Below are 18,008 nucleotides of genomic sequence, written 5' to 3'. Positions count from 1 at the left end.
TGCCATGCAAGAGGGAGCTCTTGAGGTGGCTCCTCCCAGAAATGACTGCGCAGCAAGTGATTTACTTGCCGCATGGCCATTTCCTGCAGGAAGGCGAGACTTCCTTTTTACCAGCTGCGGCGCGCGTGTAAAGCATCGGCCCCCTTTTGCTGCAGCTTAGTAAAAGGGGTCCTAGGTGGGGTTCTTTTACTTAAGCGGTGGTTAGTACTAATGCGTGATTCCTGTGGGTATGCTCAGATGCCCTATGGTAGTTCAGGCTTCTGCACACAATTCCTTGGGAGTATTTTTTTTTTGGGGGGGGGGGGCAGAGAGTAGGCATGCCCAGTGCTAATCAGTTACCACAGCTACATTACCGCACAGAAACTAATTAGCACATGGGTAGCGCTTAAGCCCTTTTCGCTACTAAACAGGTGTTGGTAAGAGCTCATGCTAATTTGGAAATTAGGGCCTGGCCATTAATAGAAAAAAAATGGAAATGCAACCATTTTCCAGCCATGCTAAAAGTGGCCTCATTGCGCCCAGGAAGCCCACGTACTAATGATAGCGCAGGTCATCTTTTAGCGCAGATTAGTGAAAGGTGTATATAATTCCCTGCAGCCGCTGCCACCACCACCACTGATCCACCTGGTTCCTGTACCTGAGGTGCGCATCCCCTACTTACACGCCAGGATTCTGCATATACTTGATTTGGTTGAGGACTTAATTACTCTTGATGCCCCAGATATTCAACATCTTCACCACCTTTACCATGACCTCTTTGATTTATACAGTCTTTGCGACTACCATTTTATGCTGGTGGACTAAAACTTTCTGTCCTATAACAACTACAGATATTACTTTACAGGAAGAAATCACCTCACCTGAACGGAACATTGCCCATCAAAGCAGGGCCGCCGAGAGGGGGGGACAGGGGGGACAAAATTCCCGGGGCCCGGATTGCAAGACCGGTGCTCTAACCACTAGGCCACTCCTCCACTCCTAATTCCCTTATCTCTTGTTTGTCAGTCCCTGCTCGGCAGAGCTTACAATCTAATTAGGACAGTCTTTTCATATTCAAGTGGATGGCATTGCGTCGTCTACTAGCACTATAGAAATGATACGTAGTAGTAGTAGTATGATATTCCAATGTCCTACAAGTAAACCAGACATAGTCTTTTTTTTACTTTTTTCTCAAAACTGACCCTGCTTGTGATGATAATGTATCTATAACTACAACTAGAACCCCCCCCCCCCCCCCCCCCCCCCCCGCTTCATCCATGAGGTTAACAGTAAGGACATGGAGCTGCTATAGTGTATCAAGGCCACAAGTTGTGTCAAATCCTGTGAGCAGACTTAGAAAGGAAACACGGATATGGCTCTGAACGTAAAATATACAGACCTGCAGACAGACGAGCAGAACTGATCTGGCCAAGCAACAAATTACTTTTCAGTGACTAAAAGAAAGCTTTGGAAAGTCATTTTACAGATTCTGGGGCTCTTTTACAAAGCTCTGTTAAAAACCGACCTTCGCTATTTTTTTATTCGTGGGCTTCCCATACACTGTGGCCACTTTTAGCACAGCTGTAAAGTGGCTGCAATTTCTATTTTCCAGTTAATGGCCACAAATTTCCCAATTAGTGTGTGAGCCCTCACTCCCTCTACTTACTAGGTGTTAAGGGTCCTGCACTAATCAGGCAGCATGCGTTGATTTACCTGTGCTAATTGATTAGCGCAGGGCAAGCCTACTTTCCACCTCTAAGCACATCCCCTGCCCTAAAATATAAAACCTATTTTTTAGCGTGTGGGTAACGAGCACCGATTCCGAAACTACCATGGGTCACCTGAGCATGTCCCACGGTACAGCCTATTTGCTGTGTGGGAAGCACATGTTAGTTTTTAACGCAGCTTTGAAAAAGGGCTCTTTCATTTGCTAAAGATCACTGTGGGTTCAGTGACGCTGGTGTTGAATTGTGAGCTCATTGTTGCATGTACTGAAGCCCCAGGCAAGGCAGTTAAAACAGTCCTTCACTTCCTCAGCCTACTTTACTGCACCCAGCTCATTAATTTAGTACATAAGTATTGCCATACTGGGACAGCAAAGGTCCATCAAGCCCAGCATCATGTTTCCAACAGTGGCCAATCCAGGTCACAAATACCTGGCAAGATCCCAAAAAAGTACAAAACATTTTATACTGCTTATCCCAGAAATAGTGGATTTTCCCAAGTCCAATTTAATAATGGTCTATGGACTTTTCCTTTAGGAAGCCTTCAAAACTTTTTAAAACTCTGCTAAGCTAACTGCCTTTACCACATTCTCTGGCAACGAATTCCAGAGTTTAATTAATTTGAGTTTCTCCCCAGGAGATTTAGAGAAAAGGGGGAGGTGGATTCTGAAAAGCTCTCTGAGTTCCTTCTGGCATCACAGCCTGGCAGAGTGACTCCACTGTCCACAGCAACAACCTTACTCCAAATCAGACTGCAAGCTAAGTTTTTTTTTTTTTTTAGAATTTTATTATTTTAAAAATATTTTTGTACATGCACAAACCATGAAACCGGTTTCTGCTGGTGTAAAGCAGAATATACATGTTTTAAATAAATATACACTAGAACTATCCCTGGAAGTGTAAAACATATGGTTAATATGTGCTGTGTCTGTTGTTTCTTATGGTAGACAGAAAACATGAATGGGTTCTGTGAGTCAGGTGGGTTATGGGATATGATAAGGTAACAGCTAGGGACTGCAGGGGAAGACAACACAATGAAAACATATGGACTTCAGAGGTTTAAACCTTGAAAAGAAAAGAAACTCCAGGCAGGAAAATGGACTACAGAGGAGAAACTGAGTGGGTGGCCTACATCTTCCATGTTTATTCATTCATTTATTTAATAAATGTATAAACTGCCCATCAAAGTATATCTAGGTGGCTTATATTACAAATAATAAATTCTGATATTTCATGGGAGTTTCCTGCGTTTGCATGGACATGGCCTTCTGAAGTGGGATTCTCCAGTCATTATCGGATACATTAGGTCTGTAGGTCATGGCTTCCTAGCCCAGGACACTTCAGGCTCAGTCCACCAAATCACTGACATCATCCTCTCAGGTTCAGCCCAAGTCTCTGATGTTCCCAGATGTCAGAACCTTGGGCATAGTCAGCAGACTAAACCAGAGATATTTTTCAACTGTATTAAATAACCTGAGCCAACTCTGCCCTCTCCCTCCCCTCCCCACACCTCTCTAACTGCCTCTGCTATGCCTTTCCTATTGTCTGCATTTCCCATGTACTCCACAAGAGGGTGCTATTCACTCATAAATCAGTAATTTGCCTTCCCAGACTAGAAAGAAGAGAGTAGGAATAGTCACAAAGAAAAAAGATTCTAGTGCAAATGGATTAGTTCTCTCTGTCATAGATTTTACCGCAAGCAGTTACCTATACATGACAGTCCATATCTCCTCTGAGCATGTCAGATATAACACAGACAGTTGTAAGTCAGTACAGCTGATGGTTACACACACTTTAAAGATAGTGTCTCAAAGCAGGGAACTGATTTGCATGTGTTGTAAGGCTGTGAATGGTACAGCAGGAGACTGGTTCGATGTGTATCAGATAGATAAAGAGATCCTACATTTTTCTTCCACCACAATTAGAACCAGGCTAGGGTCTAGTGTTAGAAGACTTAATTTGCAACCGTGTGTAGTTAGCATATCTGGGTTTAAAAGAGGTTTCTCGAAGAAAGGTCCATAGTCTGCTATTCAGATAGATATGGGTTATCAATAGAAATCAAACAAAATGAAACATGGAAAAGAAAATAAGATGATTCCTTTTTTATTGGACATAACTTAATACATTTCTTGATTAGCTTTCGAAGGTTGCCCTTCTTCGTCAGATCGGAAATAAGCAAATGTGGTAGTAGATAAATATGGGGAAAGCCACTGCTTGCCCTGAGAACAGTAGCTTGGAATCTTGCTACTGTTTGGGATCCTGAAATCTTGCTACTGTTTGGGATTTCAGAATCTTGCTACTCTTTGGGATTCTGAAATCTTGCTACTTTTTGGGATTCTGAAATCTTGCTACTCTTTGGGATTCTGAAATCTTGATACTGTTTGGGTTTCTGAAATCTTGCTACTCTTTGGGATTCTGAAATCTTGCTACTCTTTGGGATTCTGAAATCTTGATACTGTTTGGGTTTCTGAAATCTTGCTACTCTTTGGGATTCTGAAATCTTGCTATTGTTTGGGATTCTGAAATCTTGCTACTGTTTGGGATTCTGAAATCTTGATACTGTTTGGATTTCTGAAATCTTGCTACTCTTTGGGATTCTGAAATCTTGATACTGTTTGGGATTTCAGAATCTTGATACTGTTTGGGATTCTGAAATCTTGATACTGTTTGGGTTTCTGAAATCTTGCTAGTCTTTGGGATTCTGAAATCTTGCTACTGTTTGGAATTTCAGAATCTTGCTAGTCTTTGGGATTATGAAATCTTGCTACTGTTTGGGATTATGAAATCTTGCTACTGTTTGGGTTTCTGAAATCTTGCTATTGTTTGGGATTCTGAAATCTTGCTACTCTTTGGGATTCTGAAATCTTGCTATTGTTTGGGATTCTGAAATCTTGCTAATCTTTGAGATTCTGAAATCTTGATACTCTTTGGGATTATGAAATCTTGCTATTGTTTGGGATTCTGAAATCTTGCTACTCTTTGGGATTCTGAAATCTTGCTACTCTTTGGGATTCTGAAATCTTGCTATTGTTTGGGATTCTGAAATCTTGATACTGTTTGGGATTTCAGAATCTTGCTACTGTTTGGGATTCTGAAATCTTGATACTGTTTGGGTTTCTGAAATCTTGCTACTCTTTGGGATTCTGAAATCTTGATACTCTTTGGGATTCTGAAATCTTGCTACTCTTTGGGATTCTGAAATCTTGCTACTGTTTGGGATTCTGAAATCTTGATACTGTTTGGGTTTCTGAAATCTTGCTACTCTTTGGGATTCTGAAATCTTGCTACTGTTTGGGTTTCTGAAATCTTGCTACTGTTTGGGATTCTGAAATCTTGATACTCTTTGGGATTTCAGAATCTTGATACTGTTTGGGATTCTGAAATCTTGATACTGTTTGGGTTTCTGAAATCTTGCTAGTCTTTGGGATTCTGAAATCTTGCTACTGTTTGGGATTTCAGAATCTTGCTAGTCTTTGGGATTATGAAATCTTGCTACTGTTTGGGTTTCTGAAATCTTGCTACTGTTTGGGTTTCTGAAATCTTGCTATTGTTTGGGATTCTGAAATCTTGCTACTCTTTGGGATTCTGAAATCTTGCTATTGTTTGGGATTCTGAAATCTTGCTAATCTTTGAGATTCTGAAATCTTGCTACTCTTTGGGATTATGAAATCTTGCTATTGTTTGGGATTCTGAAATCTTGCTATTGTTTGGGATTCTGAAATCTTGATACTGTTTGGGATTTCAGAATCTTGCTACTGTTTGGGATTCTGAAATCTTGATACTGTTTGGGTTTCTGAAATCTTGCTACTCTTTGGGATTCTGAAATCTTGATACTCTTTGGGATTATGAAATCTTGCTACTCTTTGGGATTCTGAAATCTTGCTATTGTTTGGGATTATGAAATCTTGCTACTCTTTGGGATTCTGAAATCTTGATACTCTTTGGGATTCTGAAATCTTGCTATTGTTTGGGATTATGAAATCTTGCTACTCTTTGGGATTCTGAAATCTTGATACTGTTTGGGATTTCAGAATCTTGCTACTCTTTGGGATTCTGAAATCTTGCTACTCTTTGGGATTCTGAAATCTTGCTACTCTTTGGGATTTCAGAATCTTGATACTCTTTGGGATTTCAGAATCTTGATACTCTTTGGGATTCTGAAATCTTGCTACTGTTTGGGTTTCTGAAATCTTGCTACTGTTTGGGATTCTGAAATCTTACTACTCTTTGGGATTCTGAAATCTTGATACTGTTTGGGATTCTGAAATCTTGATACTGTTTAGGATTTCAGAATCTTGCTACTCTTTGGGATTTCAGAATCTTGCTACTGTTTGGGATTCTGAAATCTTGCTACTGTTTGGGATTCTGAAATCTTGCTAGTTTGGGATTCCAGAATCTTGATACTCTTTGGGATTCTTCCAGGTACTTGTGACCTAGTTTGGCCACTGTTGGAAGCAGGATACTGGGCTAGATGAACCATCAGTCTGACCCACTATGGCTATTCTTATGTCCTTTTGCATGTTTTGGGCACATAAATGCTCCACCTAGATTTTAGGATTGCCGTTAACAAGTTACCCTTCCATAATAACTGGCTCCTTCTTCATAGGGGTCTGAGTGTTTCATCCCCAGCTCTGGCCGACCCAGAGAATAACATTTCTAAGTTGGGAATGAATCCTAGGTCCATCTGCATGGCAGTGCCTGTGAGCTGCTCTGGCAGTTCATATAGTGCACACAATGTTATGCATTAAAAATGAGTGTAGCTACATGTATTGCACACATAAACCTGCTGATAAAAATCAAGCCCTGCAAGTAATTTAGATTGTAAGCTCTTTTGAGAAGGGACTGTCTTTCTTCTTCATGTTCAATTGTAAAGCTCTATGTGTAACTGGTAGTGCTATAAAAGTGATTTATAGTACTTTATAGTAAGTAATGTGTCTGCATTGCTGCTGTGCAGTTGGCTCAGTTCTTCATTTCTGTTTTTCACACACTTGGATACTGCACATGGAAAATGGAGTCTGAAACTCAGGATGTGTTTCCTGTCTGTTACCAAACATTATTAGACAACTGGCGGGCACAGGTTCCCTTCCTATCATGCCTGTTAGTGTGCAGAGCTGTGCACACCATCAGGGCAATTCTGTTAATTATATGCAAACAGTATGTCAGAATAAAGGCATATATGCATGTATGTGCACACATAGGTGCATATATGCCAAATTTCTGCCTAAGTGCTATCCCATACATACACAATGTCAGGGCTACTGATCTCAGGGCAAGCAGTGGCTTTCCCCATGTCTTACACAGCACACAATTAACAAGTAAGCATATAAATGAGTGGAGTCTGGGTGGGACTCACACTTCAGTAAGTTATAGAATACTATAATGGGTGTGGGGGGTTGATATTCAGCTGGTGGTGGTGAGCAGGTTTTTAGCCACTGCTGATCTTATTCCTGGATTATTTAATGCCAGTCCAGGTCCGGGCACCGCACTGAATATCCAGGTTTATGTGGCCAGCAATCTGTTACGCAGTTAAGTGCGATATTCAGCACTTAACCAGCTAAGCGATGCTGCATAAAGATAGGACTGACTTTTATGGGGGTCTGATTTAACCGCTAAGAGCTGAATATTGACACAAATGCATAAGTACCAACTCCATCCGCAGATCACCCACACAATAGCCGGCTTTGAGTTTAGCGGTCTGTTCTGATAGTAACCGATTAAATGGTGCTGAACATCAGGGGACATCCTCAAACTGGCCAGGAGCCATTTCTGGCCAGTTAAATCGCTTTGAATATCAACCCCTATCCCCCAGATTCTATATATGGCATGTAGAGATCCGCTCCGAAATACAAGCGTATTCTGCAACAACGCATAACTTAATGTATTGTTAATGGCGCTTAGCAAGCAATAATTAGAATTTATGCACACAACTCCCTAAGTATAATCTATAACGCACTGCAGCTAAATTTTAATGCATGCAGGCAAAAAATGGGTGTTTCATGGATGTTTCAAAATTGACATGCATTGTTATAGAATATGGCCCTCTGCGCCTAAATCTACACGCCGGGATTTACGCCACATTTTCGTTGGTATAAATGGAGGCACGTAGGATATTAACTAAGCGTATTCTATATACCACACCTAAATCTAGGCATCACTTCTATGTTTACAGCGCAGATTTTTTAGGTGACATATATAGAATCTGGCAGCACTTGTGCACCTCCGGCACTTAGACTCAGCTCTGTGGCTGGCGTTAGCTGCTCACATCTACATACAGGTCTGTATTTTTGCTCTTACAAAGCAAAATCAAAGCCTATGTTCATTTATATGAAAGGCTCGTAACATAGTAGATGATGGCAGAAAAAGACCTGCATGGTCCATCCAGTCTGCCCAACAAAATAAACTCATATGTGCTACTTTTTGTGTATACCTTACCTTGATTTGTACCTGTCCTTTTTAGGGCACAGACCATATAAGTCTACCCAGCACTATCCCCGCCTCCCAACCACCAGCCCCGCCTCCCACCACCGGCTCTGCTACCCAATTTCGGCTAAGCGTCTGAGGATCCAATCCTTCTGAACAGGATTCCTTTATGTTTGAATTCCATTACCGTTTTCATCTCCACCATCTTCCGCGGGAGGGCATTCCAAGTATCCACCACTCTCCGTGATTATGTGGAAGGGGTATTGTTCATTTCTTAGAGTGCCATTCAGTGATAGAATCAAGTTTTGAGTTGAGAGTATGAACTTCCAAATGGTTAGTAGGGTCCAAACAACTAATTTGAATATCATCGGCATAAAGGGTATAGTGCTGTGCCGAGAAATTGTATTAATATTTTACTTGCGTTGCTTCTAATGTTAACTAGAGCAGTGCTTCCCAAACATGGCATCTTTAGTGTCTGAGCAATTTTTTGTGGCACCCCCAGGGCTTTGAGGGGGTACTTGGGGGGTACTGAGTACCGGCATCTTTTCCAGTGTCTCCTAAAATTGACCCATGGGCCCCAAGTTTTAATGAAAAAGCTCAGGCTCTACACAGCAATTCTGCCTACCAGGCTGGTGTCCAGTTTTACAATTATCCCTTCACATAATAATGATGCGTTTATTGGTCTCAGAAAATTATAAGGTGCTCAGAAGGATAAAGGCCTTTGCTTCCTGCTCCATCCTATTAACAAATAAAATCTAAAGCCACGAGTGTGTCCTTTCACTGTGCGTGCAAATCTTCTTAAGACATAATTACACAAACAGTATGCCTGCACTACTTAAGACATTAATTCCCCCCTACCCCCACCTCCCACCCAGATCCTCTTGGTGCTGTTCGTACTCCATCACCTGTAGTCCCAAACTGAGTCCTTGTGGTTGATGATGGATCACTTCTCACCATGTAACCTTAGTTCTAAGCAAGTTGCTCTGGATAAAGGAAAACTTCTAGGATTGTGGGGGGAGGGGGAGGGTTGGGGCTTCTTATAGATTGTCAACTAATGGCCTCTTTTATCAAAGCGTGCTAGCGGTTCCCAGTGCACTTTGAATTGGCTTTGTCGGCATTGCTGTGCGGGAACCGCTAGTGTGGCTTAATAAAGTTTGACCAGGATTCTTAACAAAAAAAAAAAAAAAAAAAAATTTTTTTTCCCTGCAGTCTGGAAATGGCATATGAAGCTAGGACTGTGTTCTTTTGGTACTGGATATCATCAGACAATAGCATAATTATTATGGAAAAAAGTGATATCCCCAGCACAGGGCTTTCCATACGCCAGTGACGATCCTAGGTCGGCTGCCACCCGGGGCGGATCGCTGATGCTCCCCCCCCCCCCCCCCCCCCCCCCCGAGTGCAGTCTTAGGTGCTAGGAGCAGCCGTGCAGCTCTCGGCTCCACTGGCTCCCTGCTCCCTCTGCCCTGGAACAGGAAGTAACCTGTTCCGGGGCAGAGGAAGCAGGGAACCAGCGGAGCCGACAGGCGCGTGACTGCTCTCTGCACCCCTCCAGCGGCGTGCACCCGGGGCAGACCGCCCCCACCGCCCCGCCCTTGGTACACCGCTGCCATACGCTAAGGCCACTTTTAGCATGGCGGTAAAATGACCCCATTTTGTCTATTAATTACCCCATTAGTGCCTGAGCTCTTTCTGACACCTAAGGAGCTCCCACATTGCTAATTAGTTAGCGCCCAGCAATGTAGCTGCATTAACCAAGTAGCGCTGGGCATGTCTACACTCCACCCCCAGACCCGCCCCCCCCCAGCACAAAAGTACCCTTGGGCATCTAAGCGCACCCTGCCTTTTACATCGGTGCTTACCGCAGCTTAGAAAAACGTCCCCTATGTCTTGATACCAATGAATTGTCAGATACCTTGAACTCGGTATAAAACACAGCCCAGGTGTTAGTAATCTATTTTTGTTCTGCAGTAATTAAGAGGTCAGTTTTCATAGGGATCTAGTGCTTAACTAAGGAACTAAGGGGACTAGATCCCAGGGTTGGGAAACTACCCTGGGCACAGCCATTAAATATAGTTGCAATATTTCACAAGCCAGCTATATTGATTTCCTGTGAAAGCAGGGGCTTTCCTTGTGGTCTTTGGCTCAGGAGAATAAAGTAGTTATGTAGAATTTTCAGTTCTAAGCATGTCGTTCCCCCGTCCCAATACACAAATAGCAAATGCAAAGTAGATGGGTACTTCTGTATGCATTGACCTGCATATTTACCAGCATAGGAAGATTTTATAAAGCCTTTTCTGCCTGCAAAGCAAGTTTTACAAGTGGAAAAGCAAAATAACTCATCTGTAGCAGATGTTCTCTGAGGACAGCATGCCAAGTATTCGCACAGCTGGGAGACTTCATCTGACATTAATTCCCCTCCCCTCCCCCCCAGCTCCTCTTGGTGTTCTTCTTACTCCATGAATGTAGAAATGTCTAGCAGCGTCCCACCACGCATTCACTGGTGCCTTCCGTCCAATGTGTGAGCGTGGGTCCCTCAGTCATGTGAAATAGCTAAAGAATACAACTCCAAGGGGAGATGGGAGGGAATATGAGAATTCTTGGCCTGCTGTCCTGGGAGAACACCTGCTACAGGTGAGTAACTTTGCTTTCTCCGAGGACAAGCAGGCCAGTTGTATTCTCACAGCTGGGAATCCCTAGCTACCAGGCTCACCGAAAACAACAATGCTAGGGCAATAAGGACTGGAAATGTCAAGGCCTGAGAGTCAATTAACTTGAAATTATTTGCATACTAGTTGTGAAAGTGTAGCCTGGAACTAAACAAAACTGGGCCTGGGGGTGTGGAGTTGGATTCTAGACACTGAACAAATTCTTCAGGACTGCCTGCCCGAATAGGCTGTCCACAGGCTGCTCAAGGCAGTAATGAGATGTGAATGTGTGGACAGAAGACCACGTCACAGCTTTGCAGATCTCAAGTGGGCTACCAACATAGCCATGGCTCTGACATTATGAGCCTTGACCTGACCCTCTAGAGTCAGCCCGGGCATAAGTGAATGAGATGCAATCTGCTAATTAGAAATCATGCATTTGCCAATGGCTACCCCATCTGGTTTTGGTCAAAAGAAACAAAAAGTTGGGTGGACTGTCTATGGGCTTTAGTCCACTCCAGATAGAAGGCTAAGGCTTGCTTGCAATCTAAGGGATGCAGTACACTTTTGCCAAGATGGGCATGTGGTTTGGGGAAAATGTTGGCAGAACGATTGATTAAGATGGAACTCTTACACTATCGTATGAAGGAACTTAGTGTGCATGCGGAGAGCTACTCTATTGTGCTGAAACTTAGTATAAGGTGGATTAGCTACTACAGCCTGAAGCTCACTAACTCTGCGAGCTGAAATGACCACCACCAGAAACACAACTTTCCAGGTCAAATACTTCAGATGACAAGAATCAAGTGGCTCAAAAGAAGCTTTCATCAGCTGGATGAGGACAATGTTGAGATCCCATGACACATTTGAAGGTTTGACAGGAGGCTCATGAAGCAAACAACTAGAAGCTGTACAGAGATAAGCACTAATTGCACTGAGATGAACTCTTACAGAGTTGGTTTTTAAACCAGACTCAGAAATGTGTAGTAGGTATGCAAGCAGTTTTTGTGTAGAACAAATGAGGGGATCTAAGGTCTAACCCTTACACCAGATGGAAAACTTCCTCCACTTAAATGAGTAACACCTCTTAGTGAAGTCTTTCCTGGAAGCCAGCAAGACAAGACACCTTCTGGCAAATCTAAGGATTCAAATTTTATGCTCTCAACATCCAAGCACTGAGGGTCATGGATTGGAGGTTGGGATGCAGAAGGGATCCCTCTTTCTGCATGATGAGGGTCGGAAAACTTTCCAATCTCACGGAGTTTCATAGAACAACTCCAAAAGAAGAGGAAACCAGCTCTGCCTCAGCCAGTAAGGGGTGATTAGGATCATAGTTCCCTTGTCTTGCTTGAGTTTCAGCAAAGTCTTCTCTATGAGAGGTATTGGAGGATACACATAACAGAAGACCTTCCCCCCAATTGAAGAGAAAGTCATCCAATGCTAGTCTGCTGTGTAATCTGATCCTGAAACAGAGCTGGGAGACCTCGTTGTTGAGATGAGTGGCAAAAAGATCCACTGAGGGGGGTGCCCCACCCTACTCAGTCCGCCAGGCAATTGTCCTTTCCTGCTAGGTACATGACTTGGAGGACCATTCGGTGAACGAGGGCACTCTGCCACATCCCCACTGTCTCCTGACACAAGGGGTAGGATCCCGTACCCTGGTTGCCACTTGAATGAGAATAATGAGTATTCCAAATGGCTCTGAGCTCGAGGAGGTTTATATGGTAAGCTGTTTTCTGAGAGACCAAGTTCCCTGGGTGTGAAGCCCATCTATGTGAACTCCTCATCCCAAGATGGATGCATCTGTTAATACCTTCTGAAGAGGTGGAATTTGGAATGGCAGTCCCAGAGTCAAATTCAGCTGAATTGTCCACCAGAGAAGGAAGGGCATGAGTCAAGTCTGGAGGAATGTGAATTACATCTGCCTGAGACCACTGGGAAGCTAAGGTCTACTGGGCATCTCTCAAATGGAGACATGCCGTGAGTGACATGCACTGTTGAGGCTATGTGACCATTAATCTTAACATTTGCTGAGCTGTGACCTGCTTGCTTCTTAGGACTTGCGAGGTGAGTATTACCAAGGCCTCTGCTCTTGGTTGGGAAAGAAAAGCCACTGGGGGTCTTGGACATCAAGGAAAGAATTGTGGCCAAATTGTGAACTTTAAAAAGGGGCAGTGTTCTGGCCTAAGCGGGCCTGGTAACTAGCAAAAAAGAAAGGAACTCGAAGAGCCGAAAATACTAAAATGATTAAAGGGTAACAGAATAAAATACTACTACTACTACTTATCATTTCTATAGCGCTATTAGACGTACGCAGCGCTGTACACTTGAACATGAAGAGACAGTCCCTGCTCGACAGAGCTTACAATCTAATTTGGACAGACAAACAGGACAAACAAGCGATTAAGATGGCCAGAGATGGAGCTTGACGTACCGGCTCAGGAAGTGTATTCCAGGCATATGGTGCAGCAAGATAAAAGGAACGGAGTCTGGAGTTAGGGGTGGAGGAGAAGGGTGCAGATAAGAGAGATTTACCCAGTGAACAGAGTTCCCGAGGAGGAGTGTAGGGAGAGATGAGAGTGGAGAGGTACTGAGGAGCTGCAGAGTGAATGCACTTATAGGTCAATAAGAGGAGTTTGAACTGTATGCGGAAACAGATAGGAAGCCAGTGAAGTGACTTGAGGAGAGGGCTAATATGAGCATAATGACACTGGCAGAATATTAGTCGTGCAGCAGAATTTTGAACAGATTGGAGATGGCTAAGTGGGAGACCTGTGAGAAGCAAGTTGCAATAGTCTAAGCGAGAGGTGATAAGAGTGTGGATGAGGGTTCTGGTAGTGTGCTCAGAAAGGAAAGGGCGAATTTTGCTGATATTATAGAGAAAGAAACGACAGGTTTTAGCAGTCTGTTGAATATGTGCAGAGAAGGAGAGAGAGGATGATGAGACAGGAAGGATGAGAGTGTTATCCACAGAAATAAAGAATGGGGGAGGAGGAGAGGAAAGATTTAATAATTGTGAAAGGGAGAAAAGTACCTGCATGGGAAGGCACTGTTAAAGCAGAGAAAACATGTTCCAAGACGAGAACTCGATGACGCGTCCTCCCTGCTTCATGGAAAAATGAAGACTGGAGGACCTGTGCTCACAAGTTGGGGCAGGAAGACACCAGCACCTGTGCGGTAGGACGCTACTAGAAATTTCTCCATTGATCACGCTAGTCAGAGTCCACACTGGGCTCTGTTGGATAATGTCACCCAGCCGTGAGAATACAACTGGCCATCTTGTCCTCGGAGAAAAACTTGTGCGTGTATATGCTCGTACGCTAATCAATGCATGTATACTTTTATGCACCTGCATGTTGACATTCCCAGGAGCAGAACTGACAAATTACCCATTCCAGAGGGAAGACGTTTTGGCCATTTCTGGTTTTAAACATATCCCAAAGCAGTGTAGTTCGGAGTCCATGATTCTATCCATTGAAATCAGTGTTGCAGGTCCCATAATGCACCAGGATGAGGTTGCCAGAAATCCAGGACTGGCCAAAAAGTCTCCCTCCATGAATGGGTAACTTGACAGCTCTGCAGGAGTGTCACTTGAGTTGAGCTGGGGCAGAATTGCGAGGTATACATATACTTCATAAAATATGGTTAAACCCTCATCGACTGTGTGCCTCAGAGCGGGTGTAATTTTAAGTGAGGGCATCTGTGGGAAAGCTACTGGGGGGGGGGGGGAGTTCTCGGAAACTACTTTATAAGGGATGTGCTAGGGATGTGCATGGAAAAAATTCTTGATTTGTTTTTGGGTCTTTTTTTTTTTTTTTACATTTGTACCCCGCGCTTTCCCACTCATGGCAGGCTCAATGCGGCTTCAGGGTCCAAGTTCATTCAGTCTAATAATTTTGGACTTTTGTCCCAGTTTTCTGACATTTTTTGGTTTCTTTCACACATTCATGTTAAGAAAACATTTAATGGCTGTTAATTGACTTTAATTCATTACACACATTAAATTAATCTAGCATGCACTAAATATTTTAGTGTTTGCTTAGAAACAGAAGATATGTTTACTAAGGTGCGTTAGCATTTTTAATGCACCTGTAACTATAAGGCACGTTAAACATTAACGTGCCTATACATTTCTACTGGTGCATTAGCGTTTAATGCACATACGCCATTTACGCGTATTAAAAGTGCTAACGCGCCACTTAGTAAACATAGCCCATAATGAATGCACATCCCCTAGTATTCGGACACATGTTGCCTGTATAAAATAAGCATAAAATAGTTTTGTTCTTAAACAATTTATAAATACCCTGCAATAAAATTACCCCCCTCCCGTTGGCTTCATGACATTTTGCCCCAAAATGCATAAAGAAAACTGTTCTAATCAGAAAAACAGAGCATTCTCAAATGGTTAATTCCAAAAGTTAATTTTCTGAAGCGATTTGTATCACTTAAGGTCTTGTTAAGGGTGATCTGCCCTCCCCTGTAATTACATTAAGAAGCCAGTGCACCTTGCTTGTCAGTTAACACACACTTTTACACCTTTTTTGGAGCAGGGGGGCACTCCAGGAGTTGGTTCGGGGAGTCCTTTGGTGTTTCACTCCTAGTTCTGTTCTAATACCAGGTCCTTAATGAACATCTTGTGACATGGATAGAACCTCTCTCAGCTTCCTGGTGGTACATAGCGTCAGTTTATGGAAGTAGTCTGGAGAGATCATTACAAGGAGTAAGCAGACATCTTGTTTTTTTTTTCCCAAGTTGGAAGATGAAAGACTGGGCCGCCACCCTGTAAATGTCACTCTCAGAACATGAGCCTCAGTCTCAGTTTTCACAGTATGACAGTTACGAGCTGGGCCTATATCATAATGACAGGCAGAGCTGGCACTGGTTTTTGCTTCAGTGATTCTATGGCCTGCTACTTCCCCATTCCTCTAAGAAGAGCTGCCCCGAGACCCTTTTAGTATGCATGTCCCACTCTGCCTTGACAAAAAGTCAAGTAATCAGTAAACCTGGAGAACTCAACATATTATTTCCGTTTAGAATACCTCTTATTTCACATTCTTTTGAAGATCAGGGAAAATGCATTCTCTACCAACACCCCTGAAATGGTGACAAGCACATTGTGGGAACATTCTCACTGGGGATGGTTTCTTTGTTCTAAGTTCTCAGTTGTTCAGTTTCAACGTGAAGTATTTTCTCAGTTTGGACACCTCCAAGTGGCAACCGATCCAGAGCCGAGATTTTCTTCCTTGCCATTGAGGGGAAGACAATTTATGGCCAGTACGTTGGGAAATAGGCAAAGATATTGAGCAATAGCACTGTTTAATACATTCCCTATGAATGCACATGACACAAAGAAGCCTGTTTATCTAGACTACTTCAAACACTTTAATCTTACCACAACATCACATTGTATTTGTTCACACCGGAGTCTGCAAACGCCTCTCCGGTACTATGTAAGCCACATTGAGCCTACAACTAGGTGGGAAAATGTGGGATACAAATGTAACAAATAAATAAATAAACCTGTATGCATTCATGTTGCACACACAAACAAAATGTGTTGATCGGTGGTCTATGAATTTACAATGAATACTAATTTGTACCTCTCAAATTGCAACCAAGCCTGCTCTTCTTTCATAAAGTGTTACTCCTAGAACTGCTTCCTCTTTGAATTAGACCAGCCTTCCCCTCTACTTCTGTTGTTAGCAAATTGCAAAATAAAGCTGAGAGACTTCGATTGCTGAATATTTGCAAACCAAGATTAATTAAATGGATTATGGATGGATCTGTTTCAGATGTGTTCACACTTTTTAAGAGAATCACAGTTCACTGTACCCTGATACCTTGTAAAATATTCCCAACATGTCCTACAACAACCTGAAACGGCTTGTGCTGGTATCATGCCACTTCCACTAGGAGGCAGTAATGCTGCTGCCAGGATTAAAGGTAATGTACTCTTCCACTAACATTATATAGAGGACTCTCTGATGTAGCTCTTCTTCTTACATGATCTCCCAGTACTGCACGTCTGGTCACATGCTTTCCTGGAATCCATGTCTTCATCACACCTCTTTCCACTGCAGGGGGGAGTGTTTTTTCTTGAATCTAGGGTTGGAGGCATTATCACTTCTGGTCTAGTTTTCCAATAATTGGAACCAATTCTGGCTACAACCAACCCTTCCTTTTCCGGTGGCTCCTCTTTACGAGCCTGTTCATCATGGTTATGTCGATAGATGTAGGATGCATGTTTCACAGAGCGCTTCAGCAGGTACCTTCGGAATGCTCTTTGGATTTTGATGACGCACACCTCCTCTTGCTTACGTTTCAGTGTGCTAGTGATAGGCTCATAAGAGACCTTGGAAGGATTGGCTGCCATAAACTTCTCCTCCATGGTTGCCTTCAGAGCATCCATCTCCCCAGAGTCCCCCAATACATTTGTTGTAAGTGCAAAGAGAATGTCCAAGCAATGAATTTTATCCCCAATAACCATTGGTAAATCCATGGTAATCAGCTGGATTTTGTTGGGTTTGGGAATTTTTAGTGGTTCTCGCAAGGCATCTACAAAGTCAGACATCTGGCTGTATTCAACAAACTGGGTGGCATTGGGATCAAACTTCTCCCAAGTTTCATAAAACATTTCAAAGTCATCCTCACAGAGTGGCTCGCTGCTTTCTTCTGTGGCTACATTGAAGTTCTCCAGGATGATGGCGATGTACATGTTGACCACAATCAAGAAGGAAACAATGATATAGCTGCAGAAGAAAAATATGCCAATAGAAGGGTTCCCACAGTTTCCCTTGACCGATGTGCCAGGGTTTTCAAAATGGGGGTCACAATCTGGAGGACCACTATTCAGGATAGGATTGAGGAGGCCATCCCACCCAGCTGAGGTGGTGATTTGGAACAAGCAGATGATACTGTTTCCAAATGTTTCAAAGTTAAACATATCATCGATCCCTGACTCTTTCTTCACATAGGCAAAATTAGCCATTCCAAAGATGGAGTAGATGAACATAACCAGGAAAAGCAGAAGACCAATATTGAACAGTGCAGGAAGTGACATCATCAGGGCAAAAAGCAATGTGCGGATTCCTTTGGCACCTCTAATGAGTCGAAGGACACGGCCAATTCGCGCTAGCCTGATGACTCTGAAGAGGGTGGGTGACACAAAATACTTCTCTATGATGTCTGACAAGACAAGGCCTGAGAAGGAAGGAAAGAGAGACAGTTATATAGG

General features: G+C 43.0%; 1 protein-coding gene across 2 annotated transcripts in view; it reads right to left on the bottom strand.

The window, feature by feature from the left end:
- Positions 1-16,508: 16,508 nt before the first annotated feature.
- The window catches only part of LOC115482281 (sodium channel protein type 4 subunit alpha-like), a 295,820-nt gene continuing 294,320 nt past the window's right edge, over positions 16,509-18,008 (bottom strand). For both annotated transcript variants that reach the window (XM_030221948.1, XM_030221947.1), the window contains one exon: positions 16,509-17,974. In XM_030221948.1, coding sequence (XP_030077808.1) covers positions 16,740-17,974 — 1,235 coding nt within the window. In that variant the 3' untranslated portion in view covers positions 16,509-16,739. The remainder of the gene's footprint in view (positions 17,975-18,008) is intronic.

This window comes from Microcaecilia unicolor, chromosome 12 (assembly GCF_901765095.1).
Source record: "Microcaecilia unicolor chromosome 12, aMicUni1.1, whole genome shotgun sequence".
In the NCBI taxonomy this organism is placed as follows: domain Eukaryota; kingdom Metazoa; phylum Chordata; class Amphibia; order Gymnophiona; family Siphonopidae; genus Microcaecilia; species Microcaecilia unicolor.
Note: the sequence above shows the minus strand (reverse complement) of the source record. Positions and strands in the feature narration are given on the sequence as shown.